Source organism: Sceloporus occidentalis, unplaced genomic scaffold (genome assembly GCF_023333645.1).
Source record: "Sceloporus occidentalis isolate IW3139 unplaced genomic scaffold, rSceOcc1.0.p SCAF_5, whole genome shotgun sequence".
NCBI lineage: Eukaryota > Metazoa > Chordata > Lepidosauria > Squamata > Phrynosomatidae > Sceloporus > Sceloporus occidentalis.
The window spans coordinates 185,530,369-185,551,639 of NW_028316985.1; the positions used below are offsets into that span (position 1 = coordinate 185,530,369).

General features: G+C 41.2%; 2 protein-coding genes across 4 annotated transcripts in view; one reads left to right on the plus strand and one right to left on the minus strand.

Annotated features, from left to right (window-relative positions):
• LOC149313285 (uncharacterized) overlaps nt 1–3,353 on the minus strand; it is a 43,503-nt gene extending 40,150 nt beyond the window's left edge. For all 3 annotated transcript variants that reach the window (XM_089526415.1, XM_089526417.1, XM_089526413.1), the window contains exon 1: nt 3,212–3,353. The gene's annotated coding sequence lies outside the window, so the exon portion shown is untranslated. The remainder of the gene's footprint in view (nt 1–3,211) is intronic.
• A 4,528-nt stretch (nt 3,354–7,881) lies between these two features.
• PCED1A (PC-esterase domain containing 1A) lies at nt 7,882–19,708 on the plus strand. Its single transcript, XM_089527142.1, has 8 exons — nt 7,882–7,942; nt 9,734–9,829; nt 11,002–11,081; nt 12,621–12,853; nt 15,137–15,287; nt 16,083–16,329; nt 17,477–17,713; nt 18,384–19,708. The coding sequence occupies exons 2-8, from the start codon at nt 9,757–9,759 to the stop codon at nt 18,611–18,613; spliced, it is 1,251 nt and encodes a 416-aa protein (XP_089383268.1). The 5' UTR covers nt 7,882–7,942; nt 9,734–9,756; the 3' UTR covers nt 18,614–19,708.
• The last annotated feature ends 1,563 nt before the right edge of the window (nt 19,709–21,271 follow it).

A 21,271-nucleotide genomic window follows, 5' to 3' on the forward strand; every position in this document is an offset into this window, starting at 1 on the left:
TCTTAATCTCCAACATTAAGCCTGCCTTAGCACTTTCTGGGGTGCCTTTCCTCTGCAATTCTTCCAAGTCTTTGTAGTTTTCTGCCAGTAGAAGGGTGTCATCTGCATATCTTAAGTTGTTAATGTTCCTCCCTCCAGTCTTCATGGCTCCTTCCTCCCAGACTAATCCTGCTTTTCATATGATACCTTCTGGCTTTTACAAGTTAAACAGATAAGCTTAGATTTGTTCAGAGGAGGTTTGTCATTGCCTTCCCATGAGGCTGAGAGTATGTGACTTGTTCAGGGTCATCCAGTGTTTTGTTATGGCCGAGCTGAGAATTGAAGCCTAGTCTCCAGAAACAGCATCCCTTATGTGCAATGCCAACATCAAGGTTTGCCTTTAAGAATGTATATTTCTGGAATATTATCAAGCCTTGGATGTTTGAATCCATGGACAAAGAATCCATGGATCTGGAGGGCCAACTGCATTTTTCAATAAGTATATAGTTTAAGAAGGATCTGGGAGGTTAAGGAGGGCCAGAAAGACAAACAAATGGGTCCTTGGGCAGATCAAGTCTGATCTCTCCATAAAAGCCAAGACGATCAAGCTGAGGCTGTCCTACTTTGGTCACGTCAGGAGAAGGAGGATGACACCTTAAATTAAACATGTCATTAAAATAAATCCACTTTAACTGCCAGACTCAGTTCAATGAAATCCTTTGGAAAAGTCAAAGGCTTTCATGGCCGGCATCCATAGTTTTTTGTGGGTTTTGGGGGCTATGTGGCCATCTCCTAGAAGATGCCAGCCACAGATGCTGTCGAAACGTCAGGAAGAAACTCTTCTAGAACATGGACACCACACAGCCCAAAAAAACCCACAAAAAACTATGTCTGGGGAAGGTTTGCCAAAAAAGACCAACAAAGAGGTCCTGGAGCGGATCAAGCCTGATGTCTCCCCGGAAGCCGAGATGACTCAACTTTGGCCACACTATGAGAAGAGATCAGCTATTGGCCCAGACAATAAACCTGGGGAAGGTGAAGGGAGGCAGAAAGAGAGGGAGGCCACATGCGGACGACTCTAGAAAGACTACAATGCTAGGAAAGGCAGAAGGTGGTCGAAAGGGGCCTGAATCTGCAGAAAGTGAGCAAAGCAGTTGAGGATAGGAAGACTTAGAAATGTTTCATCCACAGGATCAACATTAGTCATAAAATCATTGAATCCTAGTATCCTGGAATTGGAAGAGACCCAAGGGCCACCCAGTCCAACCCCATTCTGCCATGCAGGAACTCAAAGTCAAAGCATCCCTGACAGATGGCCATCCAGCCTCTGCTTAAAAGCCTCCAATTACTGTCAGGAAGTTCCTCCTAATGTTGAGCTGGAATCTCTTTTCCTGTAGTTTGCATCCATTCTCCTCTGTCCTATTCTTTGGAGCAGCTGAAAACAAGCTTGTTCCCTGCTCAAGGTGACATCCCTTCAAGTATTTAAACAGGGCTCTCATATCACCTCTTAACCTTTTTTTCTCCAGGCTAAACATTTGTAGCTCCCTTAGTCGTTCCTCATAGGGATTCATAGTTTCCAGACCTTTCACCATTTTAGTCGCCCTCCTTTGGACACATGGCTCCAGTTTCTCAATGTCCTTTTTGAATTGTGGTGCCCAGAACTGGACACAATATTCCAGGTGGGGCCTGACCAAAGCAGAATAGAGTGGCATTATGACTTCTCTTGATCTAGACACTATACTTTTATTGATGCAGCCTAAAATTGCATTGGCCTTTTTAGCTGCCGCATCGCACTGTTGACTCATGTTCAACTTGTGGTCTACTTGGACTCCCAGATCCCTTTCACATGTAATTTCATTCAGCCAGGTGTCCTTCATGATCCTATATCTGTGCATTTCATTTTTCCGCCCCAAGTGCAACACCTTACATTCCTCCTTGTTGAATTATATTTTGTTAGCTTTGGCCCAGCTTCCTAATCTCTGAAGGCCATGTTGAATTTTGATCCTGTCCTCTGGAGTATTAGCTACTCCTCCTACTTTGTCAATCCTTTCCACTCCAAGGCAGTTAACAATAACAACAAGAAGGGAAAAAAGCCATTTGGGGAGAATGGCAAGATAAAAGATTGCAATGAAGTAAGTTTTTTTTTTACTGTAGTAAAATGGTGGCTTTGGGGATTTTGGAAAGCGTGCAAACACACTCACCAGCCCATCACCATCATCACCATCATCACCACCACCATCATCATCATTACTGCTGTTGTAGAGAGATGTTGTCCTACCTTTCAGACTAACTGGAAGAAAGAAGTTGGCAGCATGAGCTTTCCTAGACTTGAGTCCTATTGAAAACATTCAAGTGTTGGCCATGTAACAAATACCAACACAAAGACACTGTTTGCATTTCATCCTATTATATACATCATCCTTGCATTTTGTTCCTTTGAATAACCCTTTAATTCTAATGCAAGGCCTCCCAAATCCCGCCTGTTTTAAATTCACTTTATTTTAAAATTGAATTTTGATTTTTCATTTGCGATGCGGTCAGTTTAATGGCTATAATGCTGTTATTTTAGTTTAGGGATATAAGGGATATATAATTTCGGTTATGTCGATATTGTGTATTTTATCTATTTTATGTAACCTGCCTTGATCTTTAGGGAAAAGGCGGGATAGAAATAAATTATTATTATTACTGTTATTATTTATTAATGTTAATTGTACTGTTGTTGCTTTTATAAAATTGTAACCAATTTGGAGAGAAAAAACCACAGGATACAAATAGATATCATCATCATCATCATCATCATTATCATCATCCACCCTGAAAAGCCAATCCAGTCCTGGAGTGTTCACAACAACCCTGCAAGGTAGACCATGGCACCCAAAGTAATCCCTTTATTATTATTATTATTAATTGTACTGTTGTTGTTTTTAATAAAACTGTAACCAATTCTGAGTCCCAGTTTTGGGATATAAAAAGGCAGATGACAAATAGATATCATCATGGCCATCTCTCGGGGGCGCTTTGATGGAGAGTTCCTGCATGGCAGAATGGGGCTGGGCTGGATCAGGGCCCTCCTTGGGGTCTCTCCCAACTTTGTGATTCTATGATTCTAACCCTGAAAAGCAATCCAATCCTGGAGTGTTCACAACAACCCTGCAAGGTAGACCATGGCACCCAAAAGTAAACCCTCCCCCCCAGAACCCCCAAAAACCCCTTCGCAGGAGCTCCTTACCTTGGAATAAAGATGCACTGCTGGATGGCACCTTCCTTCTGCGCTACTTTCACTTTCAGCCTGGATTTGAACTCAGGGCTTCCACCATTTCTCCTCCCAGCTGCCCTCCAGTGCTCTATCCTCCTCCTTTGGGGCTCGAGGGGGCTCCCTGACCCCAAACAACCCCCAAAGTCCCCCTTCCTTTGCCGTCCCCTTCCCTGCTCTTCCTCCACTGACTTCCACTGAGAAATGCCAGGCTTCCCCTTCAAAGGGGAGAAAGGGGTGACCAGGGGGCGGGGCTAAGAAAGAGCCCCTCCCCTCTCATTGGCTCCCTGAGACGTCGCTCAAAACCACTTCCAGGGTTCTGGGCTGGGATTGGGCGGAGGGGAGGCTGGGGGCGTGTCTAGGGCGGGGCCACAAAAGGGGGAGTTGACTCTGGTTTCCCGGGAAAAAGAAACTGTCTCAAATCTTGGAAGCGAAACAAAGTAATAATACTATTGTCAGCTTCTTGCAGGAGAAATAAGAGGGAAAACGGGGGGGAAGGCAATGATTATAAGTATAATAATAATAATAATAATAATTAATTAAATGATAATAAAGGCATTATTATTATTAAATAATAAAGCTACGTAATAATAAAAATATATAATAAATAATAATATAATAATTTTATTATTAAATAATGAAAAGCTATTATTATTTTTAAATAATAAAGCTATATAATAATAGAAATATATAATAATAATAGTTTTATTATTAAATAATAATAGGTATTATAGTTATTATTAAATAATAAAACCATGTAATAATAGAAATATATAATAAATAATGATATAATAATAATTTTATTATTAAATAATAAAAAGGTATTATTATTATTATTAAATAATAAAGCTATGTAATAATAAAATATATAATAATATAATAATGAATTTATTAAGGTATTATTGTTATTATTTAATAATAAAGGTATATAATAATAAAAAGATATAAATAAGAATATAATAATAATTTTATTATTAAATAATAATAAAGGTATTATTATTAAATAATAAAGGAATATAATAATAAAATATATAATAATAATAATTTTATTATTAAATAATAATGGTATTATTGTTATTATTAAATAATAAAGGCATATAATAATAAAATATATAATAAATAATAATAGAATAATAATTTTATTATTAAATAATAATGGTATTATTGTTATTATTAAATAAAAATAAATAAAAAATAATAAAACTTTTATTTTTACCCCGCTTTTCTGTGACAAGACAATCAAAGGGGCTCACAACACATTAAAATCCACATTTACAAATTTATGTCCCAAATTCTCCCCCTTAAAACAGGATTAAACAAGTTACAATTAAAACATCTGTTAAAACACAATAAAATACAGCGAGGACAGAGCGGGGGGCTGATACATGATGCGCGGGGCAGTGATTCTGTGGCCGGGCACTTTATCCAGGAAAGGCCTGCTGGAAGAGATCTGTCTTGGCTGGCAATGTGATGGGTCTCGTCTGTCCGTCCGTTCCATAGTTTGGGAGCCATTGCAGAGAAGGCCCTCTGGGAGGGAGCAGTTAGTCTGGTCTTTAAAGGCTGCAAGAGATTCCTCCCAGAGGACCTAAGGGTGCAGCGGGGCGGATTATATGGAAGCAGGCAGTGCCTCAAATAGGTTGGACCCAAGCCATGTAGGGCTTTAAGGGTGATAACCAACACCTTGTACTGTGCCCAGAAACTGATAGGCAGCCAGTGAAGAGATTTTAAGATGGGTGTTATTTGGTCACTCCTAGTTTTTCCGGCGACCAGCCTGGCTGCCATATTTTGCACTCGTTGAAGTTTCCGGACTAGGCACAAGGGCAGCCCCATGTAGAGCGCATTACAGAAATCAAGTCATGAGGTTACCAGTGAATGTACAACAGTTTCTAGGTCCTTTACTTCCAGGAAAGGGTGCGGTTGGCGTATCAGTCAGAGCTGATAGCAGGCGCTGCTAATTGTCGCATTCACTTGGTTCATCATGTGAAGCAACGGATCTAGGCGCACCCCCAGACTGCGAACACAGTCCTTTGTGGAGAGCGTGACCCCATCTAGAACTGGAGGTTGCAACCCTAGACCTGGTTTGGGGGGCCCTACTGTAAGTACCTCCGTTTTGTCTGGATTCAGCCTGAGTTTGTTTTTCCTCATCCAGCCCATTACCGCTTGAAGACACTGATGGAGGGGAGAAATGCCATCTGTTGTCATAGCTGCATGGAGAAATATATTTGGGTGTCATCTGCGTACTGTCTGCAAATGATTTCCCCCAGTGGCTTCATATAAATGTTGAATTGCATTGGGGACAGTATGGCGCCTTGAGGGACACCACATTTAAGCTCCGTTTTCGAGGAGCAACTGTCCCCGAGCATCACCCTCCGGAATCTACCCGAGAGGAAGGACCGGAACCACTGGAGCGCAGTGCCACCGATTCCTAACTCTCCCAGGCATTCCAAGAGGATGTCATGATCTATTGTGTCGAAGGCCGCTGAGAGGTCTAGAAGCACCAACAGGGTCACGCTTCCTCTGTCAATGCCTAGATGAAGATCGTCAGCCAGAGCAACCATGGCAGTCTCCACCCCAAATCCTGTCCTGAAGCTGGTTTGAAATGGGTCTAGTTAATCGGTTTCATCCAAGATGGCTTGGAGTTGAAGGGCGGCAGCCCTCTCAATCACCTTGCTCAAAAATGGCAGATGGGTATATTAATAAAGGTATATAATAATAATAATAATAATAATAATAATAATAGCTTTCTTCACTTTTTCCCTTTTGTTTCTTATTACTTAATAATAATAATAATAATAGGTTTCCCCACCTTTCCCCCTTTGACTTCTTATTCTTATTATTTAATAGTAATAGTAATAATAATAATAATAGTTTCCCCTTCCTTTTTCCCTCTGACCACTTCTTCTTATGCCTTTTCTTATTCTTATTATTATTGAATAATAATAATAGGTTTCTCCACTTTTCCCCTCTGAGCTTTATTCGTTTTCTTCTTACTATTATTTAATCATTATTAATAATAAATATAATAGCTTTCCCCACCTTTTCCCTGACTTCTTAGTCTTTCCTTTTCTTATTATATAATAATAATAATGATAGGTTTTGCCACCTTTTCCCCTCTGACTTCATATTCTTTTCTTTTTCTCTCTCTATATTATACAGTACACACACACACACACACACACACATATATACACACACACAAAACTTTATGCACACAGACATATATATTTACACACATTAGCAAATATATATGTGTGTGTAAAGTTTTGCAAATATATATATATATATATATATTATACACACACACACAGACACACAGACAGAGTATATATAAAAGTCCTTGCACATTTTCTGGCCCCTTTAAAACTTGCAAAGAGGAAATACAGTAGAATTGCACCCTCCTTTCCTGTTTTTATTTTTAAAGGGAATGAATCATCCTGATTTCTCAAGGATTAGATTATTTAAAAGATTTGCCCTGAGAATGATCCAAAAAAGGAAACCGAAAGCAAAAGGGTTTGTTGGTGGGGAAAGGCTGCCAAAAAATGAGGATTTGCCTGGGCATGATGAAAACCCAAAAAGGCCATGCAGATTTGGGAAGTGTGTGCAATGCAAACCGAAAGACACACTACTCATGCCTTTGCAGTTATGCCCAAGAGATCCAGCTTTAACTCTGTTGCAGAGCCTCTGAAATAATCCAAATAATCAAACCACTGTCTGCACCACGTTGGCTCCCTCTAATATTATTTATTATAGTGGTTGGAGCATTAGATTACAACTCTGGAGACCAGGGTTCGAATCCTGGCCTGGCCATGCAATCCCATTGGAAGGATCCTGGGCAAGTCACATATTCTCAGCCTCAGAAGAAGGCCAACCCCTCTGAACAAATCTTGCCAAGAAAACCCTGTAGCAGACTTGCCTTAGGGTTGGAAATGACTTTTGGACTGGGAATTCGGGAGACCAGGGTTCGAATCTCCACTCAGCCATGAAATCTGGGCAGGTCACACTCTCTCTCAGCCTTAGATTAGATGTAATTAATTAGATTTAATTTGTTGTCCGCCTTATTTTACTGAATTTTAACATGTGGTAATATGCATTGTATTTAATTTAATTATTTTTCGTAGAATGTGCGCCATAGGCAGGTTTCTCTTATCTATTTCAATTGACTGCACACACAGCGCAAATGTGTACATTTACAGTGCTATATAAATAAAGCTTAATAATAATAATAGAGGAAGACAATAACAACCCCTCCTCTCTGAAGAAACCCTTCCATAGGTTAACGGGTCATGTGAAAACACATAAACTTAACAGTGGAAACTGTAAAATACAGTGAACTATATGTGTGTGTGTGTGTGTGTGTGTACACACACACACACACACACACACACACATGCAAGTCACACTCTCTCAGCCTCAGGGGAAGGCAATTGCAAACCTTATCTGAGCAAATCTTGCCATAAAAAACCCAATGATATTGAAAATGACTTGAAAGGCACACCACAACAAAAACAAAGGTGTCCCTTTTTGGGTGTTATTGCACAAAAGGTGGTCCAAGAAAGCACTACAGTACAGTACTTACTACTCAGTCTTCCCTGATTGCTATACCTCACCTGGCCAGCAGGGGGAGAGGAAGCCTTCATAGGGCAACCTGGGAGCAGCTCCGTCCTTCCATCACTGCTTTGCACTTACTTGGTCGTTGGCTGCAGAAAGGTAGGTTTCTTGGAAAGAGAGGATCCCTCCCTGCAAGGAAAAAACCCCCAAAATAAAAAGGGAGATATATATATATATATATATATATATATATATATATATATATATACATACATACATACATACATACATATATTGCATGACTTCCTTTAAAACCCTAGGATTTGTATTTTGGGCAGTGGAGTTTTGTCATATAAAACTTCATAATATAAAATTTAAAAGTAACTTCCACAGTTGCAAAGAAAGAGGGAAGATGGAAGCCAAAATGCCTTATGCAAGCTTTGGAAAATGAGCTTTTCCCCTCTTTTGGATTACAAAGCCCATGGTGCTGTGGTGGGGAGTTGGAGGCCAAAGACACTTTTGCAAAGGTCTGCTTTGCAACCCTTTCTGTATTGAGTGTGAATGGCCGTAAATGCAGTCGAATGCAACTAAAGCCATAAATGCAATTAAATCTGTAACTGCAATGAAATGCAATTCAAGCCATAAATGCAATCAAATGCAACTAAACCCTTGAATGCAATTAAACCCATACATGCAGTTAAAACCATAAAAGCAACTAAATGCAACCAAAGCCATAAATGCAATTAAATGCAACTAAACCCATAAATGCAGTTAAAACCATAAAAGCAGTTAAATGCAACCAAAGCCATAAATGCAATTAAATGCAACTAAACCCATACATGCAATTAGACCCATAACTGCAATTAAATGCAATTAAACCCAAAATTGCAGTCAAATGCAACTAAACCCATAACCACAATTAAATGTAATTCCACCCACAATTGCAATTCAACCCATAAATGCAATTAAATGCAACTAAACTCATAAATGCAACTAGACTCGTAAATGCTTTTAAATGCAACAAAAGCCATAAATGCAATTAAACCCATAACTGCAATGAAATGCAACTAAAGCCATTAATGCAATTAAACACAACTAAACTCATAAATGCAACCAAACCAATAAATGCAGTTAAATGCAACTACCTGTAAACCCATAAATGTAATCAGATCCATAAATGCAGTTAAATGCAACTAGACCCATAACTGCAGTTAAAACCATAAATGCAACTAGATCCATAAATGCAATTAAACCCACACTTCTCTCTAGGCTGATGGGACTTCCAACTACCCATTTCCAAGGAACAGGGCCCTGATCTTGTCATTATTTTTAATCCAAGTAGAAGTAGTTTAGATTGGGGGGGGGGGGAGGGATTTCCCTCTAATTTTCAACTACTTGATGGAAGTATTTTTATTTTTAAATGTGTTGCATTTATACCCCGCTCTTCAGAAATGCTCTTGGAGCGGCTTGCAAATTGTTGATGACTTTTGGGGTTGCAAGCCTGAGAGCAGGGAACTGTCTGATTATCCATTTGTAAGCCGCTCTGAGAGCCTTCGTGGCTGAAGAACGGGGTATAAATACACCAAAGAAAGAAAACTCCCAGCAGCCCTAGCCTACATGGCCCAGTGGCAGGGATGATGGGAGTTTCAGTCCAACAGCGTGACCTGAATCTTATCCAGGGTGACCAGCTGTCCTAACTGCAAAGGAGGACAAGGCACCGCAAAATGAAGGACCTTCTTAAATAAAAGCTAAAAGGGCAGAAAGTTGCAATGGAGGACATACCCAGGAAAAGGAGGACGTCTGGTCACCCCAACCTTATCTCCTCTTAAGCCTCTTCAGTGTTTTGGATGTCTTCATTTGCAACCCAGTTGTGAGTTCGGGTTGCCCTTTCCTTTACGTCGCTTCTCAGATTTCTGTTTAAATGCTGGTTTTATTTCTTTCTTTATTCAGGACAATTGCAGAGCCGCAAGAATATGCGCACTTTTAATTCGAAAGAGGTCTGCCAGCTCTTGCACAACAAGTTTGTGGTCATCTTAGGCGACTCGAGTGAGTGTGACCATCTTTACAGGCTTTGGATGGGGCTGGAATTAGTGTGGGTTCCTTTTATAAGATGTTGTTCTAACCGGCCTTACATGGTTACTCTGCAAAGAGAGAAGACCAGAGGCCTGGGTTACAAAATAATAATAATAATAATAATAATAATAATAATAATAATGCTCTCTATGGATCAAGCTGGGGGTCAACAACAATTAACAAACAAACAACATCAATTAAAACACAAGGCTGAATTATCTTTTCTTAGTGTTTCTACTTATCCTAGGAAAGACTGAACTGAGGCTGTCATACTTTGGATTCATCATGAGATGATGTGTTCTTTTTGGCTGCTGTCACACTGCAAAACTAATGCAGTTTGATACCGCTTTAACTGTTGTGGCTCCATTTTATGGGATCCTAGTAGTTTGTTGTGGCACCAGAGCTCTCCAAAACAGAATAGCTCACAAAACTATAAATCCCAGCATTTCATAGCATTGAGCCATGGTGACAAACTGCATTAATTCTGCAGTGATGATGATTAAAGTTTATTTGTAAAGATGCCTTAAACTCTGTGCAAAAGTTGCTGAATGATTGCACTCAGGGTTCTGACCCTATTTCTAACCTCTTTTATTTTTCCATAAATAAGAGTTTATCACACAAAGCAGATCGGGAGTTTATCCGTGAATATCCTGGAAAAATCGCGTAATTACGTGTAACAATTTCACACGACGTCGCACAAAACCTGCCATTAAAGTGGTCAGAAAAAAGCAACAATGCGCGTCTTTTTACTTTCGGGATTTCAGCAACAAGGCATTTCCGATATCCGTTTATTTGCGTAATTCCATGTGATAATCATTCGTGCGGTTAGTCGCCATTTCCACTTTGTTTGCGGGATGCTTTAAATGAGCTTTAATCTCTCTTTAATGTTGAAATCAGCCCCAGTGTGATAAACCTCATCGTGTCTTTTTGCATTCTTCGCTGACTTCAGTCCAGATTCCTTCTGGCTTCTGGACAATTAGGCCTAATAACGCACATCTTTTATTTTTCCTTTCTTACATTATAGGCTGAATCACCCTTATCTGGAATGCCAAAATCCCAAATACTCCAAAACTGTCCTCAAGGGCGGCTGTGATAGTGACACCTTTGTTTTCTGGTGGTTCAGTTTTATCTTCTTCCTCTTGCAGTCCAGAGGTCTGTCTACAAGGATCTCATTCGGTTGCTGCAGACGGACTCATTGCTCACCAGTTCCCAAATGAAGGCGAAGGTAACAAAAAGCAAAGGGGGTCTTTCTGTCTCTCGGGGGGTGGGGGGTTAGTGTCTGCTTTTGGGGGCCATGGGGTGCAGACCAGCCCTCTCCCCAAGGCCAGTTCCAGGATATGGGATGGTATGGGGAGGCAGTCTCCAATCCAGACACTCTCAAAAGGGCTCCCCCTGTTCACCTGGGAGCCTTTCACACTTAAAATTCCATGTTATGCCTTCGCACAATGCTACTTTAACAGTCATGGCTGCGTCCTGTGGAATTCTGGGATTTTTCAGTTTTGGAAGAGGTATATAGATCATGAAAAACGAAGGATCACTCTTAAAGAAACGGGTGTGCTACAACATTTGATGGTCTTCATGCATAACATGTGCCCAGGACAAGAGGCTACTGTTAGTACAGAATATCTTTTTAGATTGTAAGCGTGAGGGTAGGGAACTGTCTAATTAACAATTTTGTAAGTTGCTCTGAGAGCATTTCTAAAGAGCGGCATATAAATACAGTACAGATGTTGTTGTTGATGATGATGATGGTTTCCAGTTGGCAAGGCAGTCAGGCAAGGCTGCAATTTATTACTCACCCATTTAACTTGTACACTGAAAGTATCATATATAAAGCAAGATTAAACTTGGAAGGTGTGAAAATTGGAGGAAGGAACCTGAACAATTTAATATATGCAGATGACACCATATTTTTATCAGAAAGTAGCAAAGGCTTGGAATGGTTACTGAAGAAAGTCAAGGGAGAAAGTGCAAAGGCAGATGCGCAGCTGAACATGAAGAAAACAAAGATAATGGCCGCAGATGATGTACATGACTTTAAAGCAGATGCTGAAGACATTGAAATAGTTCCAGATTTCCCATATTTTAGCTGAGTCATTAATCCGTATGGAGACCGTAGTCAGGAAAACAGAAGAAGACGGGCTTGAAAGGGCAGCTATGAAGGAACGAGACGAGATCCTGAAGTGCAAAGATATATTCTTGAATGCTGAAGTTGGTATTATCCATGACATTGTTACCTAAATTGCAGGGCATTCAGAGAGGCTACCCATTTATTGAACTGTGGGAGGCAATGAGAAGGCTAAGACGGGACTTTTAGCTTATGTGTATTGATTCCAAACCTGGAGAACCTCTGAGGCATATTTCTATCTATGGTTGTGAAAACCAGACGGTGAAGAAAGCTGATAGGAAGAAATGTGGTGCTGGAGAATTGTGATGCAAAATGGGTAACATATCACATTCATACATTATATATAAACATTTTGCATGTAAAATACTTATTGTATTATCTTCACAATGTCAGTTTATGTAAAATATGTAAAAAAAATATGTACTGTATTATGTTAGATGAAAGACCATATTAGGAAATCATAAAATCTGGATATTGTAAGAGCATAAATCAGGGTGTATAAATGCACAGATAGATATCATATCATAATGATGTCGTTTCGATAATTAATTTTAAAAGAAGTAAAAATAATGACCGCAACGCACAGCTCTGCCAACGCTCTTCTCTCTCTCTCTCTCTCTCTCTCTCCCATTCCAGGGGGAACCCAGCTTCGAAAATGACCACTTAATTGAAGGCGGGGTGCTGGACGGACTTCACAACGGGACAAATTACCGGGAGGTACGGCAATACCGGAGCCGCCACCATCTTGTCCGCTTCTACTTCGTGACGCGGGTCTACTCAGCTTACCTCGAAAGCATCCTGGCTGATTTCCAAGCCGGGCTGCAGCCGGACATAGTCATCCTCAACTCTTGCGTCTGGGATGTCTCAAGGTAAGTCATGCTCGGTGCAGGATTTATTAAACTCCAGAGAAATCCTTGAAGGTGATGCGCCCTCGGATATCCCACAGAGGTTGGTTGGCATGCTCTAGGGCAGTGATTCCCACACTTTGGTCCTCCAGATGTTTTGGACTTCAGCCCCCAGCATTCCTGACAGTTGGCCAAGCTGGCTGGGGCTTCCGGGGGTTGAGGTCCAAAATACATGGAAACCAAAATTTGGGAGGGCAAGGATTGGCAAATTGCGGCCCATGGGCCATATGCGGCCCCAAGGCTGATTTATTATTATTGTTGTTGTTGTTGTTGTTGTTATTAGTCAAAGTAAAATGTAAGACACATTGAAAGCAAACAAAGAGGAATCTTTTAATAAGAACTTGCATGTAGTACATCATTTAAATAAAACCAATTATGTGACGTCGAAGGCTTTCATGGCCGGCATCCATAGCTTTTCTGTGGGTTTTTCAGGCTATGTGTCCATGTTCTAGAAGAGTTTATTCCTGACGTTTCAACAGCATGAGGAATAAACTCTGGCGAAACATCAGGAATAAACATGGACACATCGCCTGAAAAACCCACAAAAAACTACAAAACCAATTGTCTCTTAAACATCATTGACCTTGAATTTTTTCTCTGACATCCTCCAATTATAAAGTTTTATAAAAGATGAATGTTATTCCTTCTATTACTATTTTAATCTTTTATGTTCCTGTTTTATTCCTCTTGCATGTGTTTGCTAGACCACTAGTCTTCTAAGTATGTTGTAAGTTGGTATTAATATCATCATTACTTTTCTTGGGATTCTATTCTTATAATATAGCTATTATCTTCCCTATCGGTTCCAAGGTCTTCCTCGAATCATTTGCTGACATGCTCCAATTTTGTGTTATTAACAACTTAAAATATATAAAGTTTTATGCAAAGACAATATCACTCCTCCTATGGCATAGAAAACTATTTTAATCTTTTATGTTTCTCTTCTGTTCTTCTTGTATGTGTTTGCATATTGGTTTACAGCTATATTGTAAGTCGGTATTAATTGTATTCATATATATCATTATTGCCTTTCTTAGTTTACTATTCTTGTAATATAGTTATTATCTTCTTTATGAATTCCAAGGTCTTCCTTGAATTTGACATTATTTTCCAAAGTCGTCCTCCGCTCTTTCTTAGCCTTTCTCTTTTCTTTTCCTTCTGACTCAACTTCTGTCTGACCCAGGGACTTGTTTTGTTTCTGAAGCCACTCTTTTTCTCTTTTGTTCACTGATTTATTATTAGATAGGCCAAATAACCCATCTCTATCACTTCATACATTTTACGCATCTTAAGCATCTATTTCTCTATAGCTGGTGGTACTTCTGATTTCTAGCCCCAAGGCCCCCATTGAGGTCCCCATTATTCCCAGCTGCAAAAATAATAATAATGTGGGAGTCATATTTTTGCTGTAAGATAAGATTATTGTTGTTGTGTGCCTTCCAAGTCATTTCTGACTTACGGTTCTCTAAAGTGGATCTCTCTTAAGGCCTTTTTGGCCAGAGCTCATCCGAGGTTTGTCATTGTTATTTTACGAAGCTGAGAGAGTGTGACATGCCCAGAGTCACCCAGTTGGTTTCCAAGGCTAAACAGGGATTTGAAACCTGGTTCTTTCAGAGTCCTAGACTGCATCCACACTGTGGAAATAATCCAGTTTTGATATGTTATGGTTAAACTTAAATGTGATTTGAATGATTTGTGTGCTAAATATATATAAACGATTTTGGATGATTGTTATACTAGCTAAACTTTCATGTGGTTTGAATGCTTATGAAAATTGAATGAATATATTTTGTTTTTCTTTTTTTCTTTTTACATACAGTTTTTTATAGAAAGAAAGAAATAATTCAGTTTGGCACCACTTGAACCCAATGCTATGATTTGTAGTTTTGTGAGATACTTAGCCTTCCCTGTCAGAGAGCTCTGGAGCCACAACAAACTACAAATCCTTGGATACCTCAGCATTGAGCCATTAAAGGGGGGGGAGGGGGCAAACGGAATATTTCTACACTGTGAATGCAACTCTAGTCCAACATTAAAACCCCTAAATGGCAGATGCAGGAACTTTTAATCCTTCTGCATGAAGCTTTCCAGAATAACCTGGAAAACCTGAAATTCATAACACTGACCCATTTTTGGCTCAGCTGTCACCCATGGGATGGGAACTGACCTCCTCGGACTTTGCAAGGATGCTCACTCTTGCACTAGAGTCAACCCAGGAGCCCTGATGATTCTTCCCTCTCTTGGCAGATATGGCCCATCCTCCATGAAGGAATACCGCACAAACCTGGAGATGGCTTTCAACAGGTTGGATGCCGTTTTGCCTTCCTCTTGCTTGGTCATCTGGAACATGACCATGCCTCTGGGTCCAAAGGTCAGCGGGGGATTCCTCATACCAGAGGTAAGAGCGGGGTAATCATGCTCCAGCCATTTAGCTTCACAACCATAGATCAACCAGAAGTTCATAGGACCGTAGAATTCAAAGGGCTGACAAGTCATCACAATTCTAGAAGAGGCTATGCCGAGTCTGTTGGGAAATTTGGATTGAGTTCTCTCTTATCCAATTTGTCGTGTCTGATACTGCATCACCCTTTACTTTTTCTATCTGCTCTTCCCTGCTTGAGATTCTCTTCTGCTTCCAATACCCCTTTGCAAATATCAATCTTTTATAGAATCTTTTAAGAAAAGGAGATGGTCCAACTTTTGCTTTTGATATTTAAGAGCAAGTTCATTTTTCTGCATATGGGAAAAGAAAGTATATATAATTAAGTCAAGCTCAACGAAGAGAAGCTTCATGTATAAATTAAGTAACTGTCAGTGATGGGAGGATGGAGAAGGGATTCATTAGTCATGTTAAGCGTTTTCTTCTGTGTATTTGTCTTTTTCGCCCTTTCTGTTGTCTTTGTGGATTTTCTGGGGTTTTCCCTCTGTAATAATGAGACTTTAATAAAAATTTATATTTGAAAAAGTCACCATCGCAGTTCTCTCAAGGAACTCAGCCCATTGCTTCCTGTTCCGTTCCACCAAGGAACTTGTCAGGAACGCATTGCGTTTAATGTTTTCCTGCCAGAATTTGCTTCCTGTTCTGCCAAGGAACTCTGCCCATTGCTTCCTCTTTCCCCAAGGAACTCTGCCTGTGGCTTCCCCTTTTCTCCCCTGAAGTATTTTCTACCCCTTGATTCCTGTTTCCTCCCAGCTCCAGCACTTGACCAAGACCTTGCGCAATGACATCATTGAGGGCAACTTCTATGGTGCAACGCTTGCCGGCTTCCACCTCTTTGATGTGGTGGACCTCCACTACCACTTCCGTTTCGACCTGGGCAACCGGGTGAAGGACGGCGTCCACTGGAACAACGTGGTGCATCGCAGGATCACCAATCTGCTCTTGTCCCATGTGGCAAACGCCTGGGGTGTCTTTATCAAGGAGAAGAAACTTCGGGAAGGTGAGTGGTCAGATCCCAGTCGCCTGGTAGGTCTCGCTTCTTTTGACCTTTTGTTGCAGGTGGCTTCCATCTTGCTTGGGTCTTGTTTATCTCAATGGGGTAGAGCCCTGAGGTCCAATTCCCAGAGAGGTTTTCAGGGGGCCCTTTCCAGTGGAGGAGGAAATATTTTAGCAGATGGTAGTTTAAATTTCTTTCCCTCTGTTGCTAAGCCTTAAGAGAGGCATTTCATCTTGTATCCAAGCTAAGAAATTGCCAAATTCTTGTGTCCAACTGGAGACTGGGTCTCTCTTATCTGAAATGCTTGGGATCAGAAGCCTTTGCGATTTTGGAGTTATTTGGATTTTGGAATATTTGCATATCTCTTGAGGATGGCGCTGAAGTTTAAACATGAAAACCGTTTGTTTTGTTTACAGTGAAAGTAATTTTATGCAATATTTTTAATCATTTTGTGCAGAAAACAAAGTTTGTGCACACTGAGCCATCAGAAAGCAAAAAGGTGTCACTATCTCAGCCAGACATGAAACATTTTTTGATTTGGGGAATATTTCAGAACTCTGGATAAGGGAGTCTCAACCTACACAGGACTTTCATAGAGCAACTTATACTACTAGGATTCTGGCCAAGGTTTTAACTTTTTTAAGGAACACCTAAAAACCAAACAAAACGGTTGCATATCACAGTTAAAGTGATGTCAACCTGGATTATTTCTGCAGTTTGGATTCAGCCTTCAGGGAGATTTAGCTCCATCCAGTGGAATCCTGGGATTTGTAGTGTTATGGGGTCTTTACCTCTCTCTGCTAAAGAGTGCTGGTGCCTTCACAAAACTACAAATCCCAGGATTTGGTAGCAGGGAAGTGATGTCAAAACTACATTGTTTCTACAGTGTAGATGCCCTTGTCTTTAGCTATGTCTTTGTGAAGGCTGGACAGGTGTCATCTCTGTCAGCTGGGGGTCTCCATGTCAGCGAGGCAGTGAATCCAACCCACCTTTGAGTCTAAACCGAAAGGTGCTCCCAAATATCTCTTTTGACGTTTGTACTCAGACCTGGAATAGATTCACTTCTCAGTTCAAATGGAAGTCTACTAGGCAATACTTTTCTTGAGTGCTGCCTGGAAACCGTTTTGGACTCTCTCCTTTGCTTCCACAGGTCCGGTGTGGGATGAGAACCCAACCATGTCCTTCAACCTCCAACCACCTGCGCGGCTGCCACAACCGCCTGGCCCTTCCTGGAGATTTCCAGAGCATTGCAACATCCACAGGCCTAATCCCCCTTCCATATTCCATGATGACTCCCTTTTCATCCCTGCCGACAGGGGATTACCCACACCTTTCTCTGGATTCACCAGCTTTGAGGACTCCCACCTTCCACCATTCCACCTGGACGGTACATCTGTAGGCCAGGTTTTACCTTTCTCTGTTTCCTGAAATCTCTTTAGATTCGGGCTTCCACACTTTCAGAGTACCTGGAATGTAAGCTAGGTCTACCTGTCTCCTGAAACTCTCTCTTTCCCATTTCTGACCTCCATGGTACCTGGATTAACACTCTTGCCCACATTCAACCTTCCTCCTTTCCCTTTGGATGCTGAGAAGCTGGAGCGTGTCCAGAGGAGGGTGACCAAAATGGGGATCAGTCTGGAAAACAATCCCTATGAGGAGTGTCCTAGGGAGCTGGGAATGTTTCACCTGGAGAAGAGAAGGTTATGAGGTGATATGATAGTCCTCTTTAAGTATTTGAAGGGATGTCCTGTTGGGGATGGAGCAAACCTTTCTGCTGCTCCAGAGAAAAGGACATGGAGCAATGAATGCAATCTACAGGAAAGAGATTCCATTTAAACATTAGGGAGAGTGTGATGGTGCTATTCAACAGTAGAATATACTGCCTTGGAGACTGGTGGAGTCTCTTTTTTTTGGGGGGGGGAGACTTTTGGAGAGGCTGGATAGCCATCTGTTGGGGTGCTTGGATTGTGTCTTTCTGCATGGCATGGGGTTGGACTGGATGGTCCTTAAGGTCTCTTCCAACCCTATGGTTCTATGATTCTTTCCTTCTCTCCCAGCTATGGCACTGGACCGCTTCTGCCATCTTGAAAGGGTCGATCCCAGCGTCTTCTCAGCTTACCCTTCCTACGATGAAGAAAACATCCCTCCTGGGCCCAGCCGCCGACAGAGGAGAGCACACGGTGCTGTTGACCACCACCATCGTCTTGTCATGCGGCGGCGGTCCTTCTCCATGAGGGACCATACGCCTTACACGAGGGGCCATGAAGCCTTCTGCGAGCCCTACTGAAACTAGACTGGGCTTGGGTTTGGAAAAGAGATGGGGAGAGATGGGGAGGACTATACCATGTGGGTTCATGCCCTGGTGTCTCTGCTGTTTGTACCAAGGTTGTTTTGGTTCTTTGGGGCAGCATGCAACTGAAAGGGAGCGTGTCCACCATAGGCTTTGTTGCTGGTTTGTAGGGCTAGGAGGTAGCTTACTGGTGTCTTGTAGTTTGCATTAAACCTTTAGTATGTGACCAAATGTTTCAAACGGGTGACTTCTGAGCTTTGGAAGCTCAGAACCTGTGAAGGAAGTGTCCTGTCTAGTTAGGAAGTTTATAGCACTAAAGGCCACTTTTGGGGACTTTCGAGGGAAAGACCTGTCATCCTTTTGGAATTCTATTTGTGCCAAGAGTCTGGTCTTTCAGCTGTCTGGTCCGATTTCTTCATCACACCTGGCTGCCTTGTTGCATGGCTGAGAATGTGCGATGGATATTTAGGTTCTGGTTTTTCTATTTGAAATTTCCTTCTTGGAAGCAAAGAAGCCCCACAGAACAGTGGGAGGCAGATGGCAGGTAGTTGTTCTTCAGGGCAGTTGTGATCTATGCACTTGACCCATTTATAATGTTTTCTTATCTATTGGTACATGCATGACTCAGATGTCTTCCAAGTTTAACGGATCTGGCTGCATTGGCTGTTTGTGTTTTTGAAGGTGTTTTATCATGGAGTCAATGAAGGGTGAGCTTTCTTAGAACGTCCATTTTAAAAGAGAAGCTATTGAAAGCTCTGGTGAAGTGTTCTCCTATATATTGGTTAGGTTTGCCAGATTGAAAACCCAAGAGGGCTCTTTTGCCTCTAAGAGTCGTGCAGAGGAGGAGATTTCAGCAGGTTTGTTTGTCGCACCACCAGGTAACAAGCAGCCAGTTGAATAGCCATCTTCTGCCCAATCATTACAGGTACAGGAGCTGTCTCTGGTTTCAACCTTGGCAGTTGGAGTTGTGGTCATTTTAAGGCCAGTTTTTACAAATTAAAGCCTAATTTTGGGGAATGGGGAATTGCCTTACTTTTATTATTATCTTACTTTAAAGTTCTTTTCCTTTTGTCTTTAGTTTTTCACTTGGAGAAGCTTGGTGAAGCTTTTGTCTGAAAAGGCATTATTAAAAAAACCCCTTTAAATCAAGAAATCTCCTTGTCTTTATGCACTTGTAGTCTGCAGGTGGCAGAAAAACAGCATTCTCTGCTTTTCGCACACCGTCAAAGTCTTATAGCAAAGTGAGGTGATGCGAAAGGCAAGTCACTGCTCAATGGGAACAAGTTCCTCATCATTCTTTATACAGGTATAGCCTGCCTTTCCCCCAAAACGGACAAAGAGGGGCTTGCCAAATTAAAAATAGAGATAAAAACACATACAAAGACAAAGGTAAAAAAATACAAAAAGGCATTGCTCTTTTTTATATATAAAATTACCATCTTGGTAGATGAAGGGAATGCTGTTGATTAGTATATCTTGATTTCAGTAAGGCCTTTGACAAGGTTTCCCATGACATTCTTGCAAACAGCCTTATAAAATGTGGGCTAGACAAGGTTACTGTTACATGGATTTGTAATTGGTTGACTGGCCAAAGCTAAAGGGTGCTCAGAAATGGCTCCTTTTCATCCTGGAGAGAAGTGACCAATGGGGTGTTCAGTGGGGCTCTGTCCTGGGCCCAGTGCTATTCAACATCAATGACTTGGATGACAGGATTTGGAGCATACTTAGCAAATTTGCAGATGACACCAAATTAGGAGGAATAGCTAATACTCCAGAGGACAGAATCAAGATGTCAATAGACTGGAAAGCTGGTTCAAAGCTAACAAAATGAATTTAAACATGGAGAAATGTAAGGTACTGCACTTAGGTAGGGAAAAAATGAAATGCTTAGATATAGGATGGGGGACACCTGGCTTAAGGAGACTTATAAGCGTGAAAGGGATCTAGGAGTCTTAATAGACCATAAGTTGAACATGAGTCAACTGTGATGCAGCAGCTAAAAAGGCCAATGTGATTCTAGGTTGCATCAATAGAGGTATAGTGTCTAGATCAAGGGAAGTAACAGTTCCAGTCTTTTCTGCTTTGGTCAGGCCTCACCTGGAATGCTGCATCCAGCTCTGGCAACACAATTAAAAAAGGATGTTGAGAAACAAGCCTCTCCAGAGGAGGGCAAGTAAAACGGTGATGGGTCTGGAAACCTTGTCCTATGAGGAATGCCTTAGGGATCTGGGGATGTTTAGCCTGGAGAAAAGAAGGTTAAGGAGTGATATGATAGACCTGTTTAAATATTTAAAGGGAGTTCATATTGAGGAGGGAGTAAGCTTGTTTTCTGCTGCTCCAGAGAACAGGACCTGGAACAATGGAGGCAGCTATGAAGGAACCAGACAAGATCCTGAAGTGTAAGATATACTAAATACTAATGTTACGATTGCCCATACCATTGTTGAGAATTGAGATAAGGTGACTTGAACGCAGGCTCTTGCAAACAGTCTGCCCTTTTCAGACTGTATGCCAACTGGCGAATTAATTCATCAAAGCAAAGCACATAGGAGCCCTGGTGGCGCAGTGGTTAAACGCCTGTACTGCAGCCACTCACTCAAAACCACAAGGTTGCGAGTTCAAGACCAGCAAAAGGGCTCAAGACTGACTTAGACT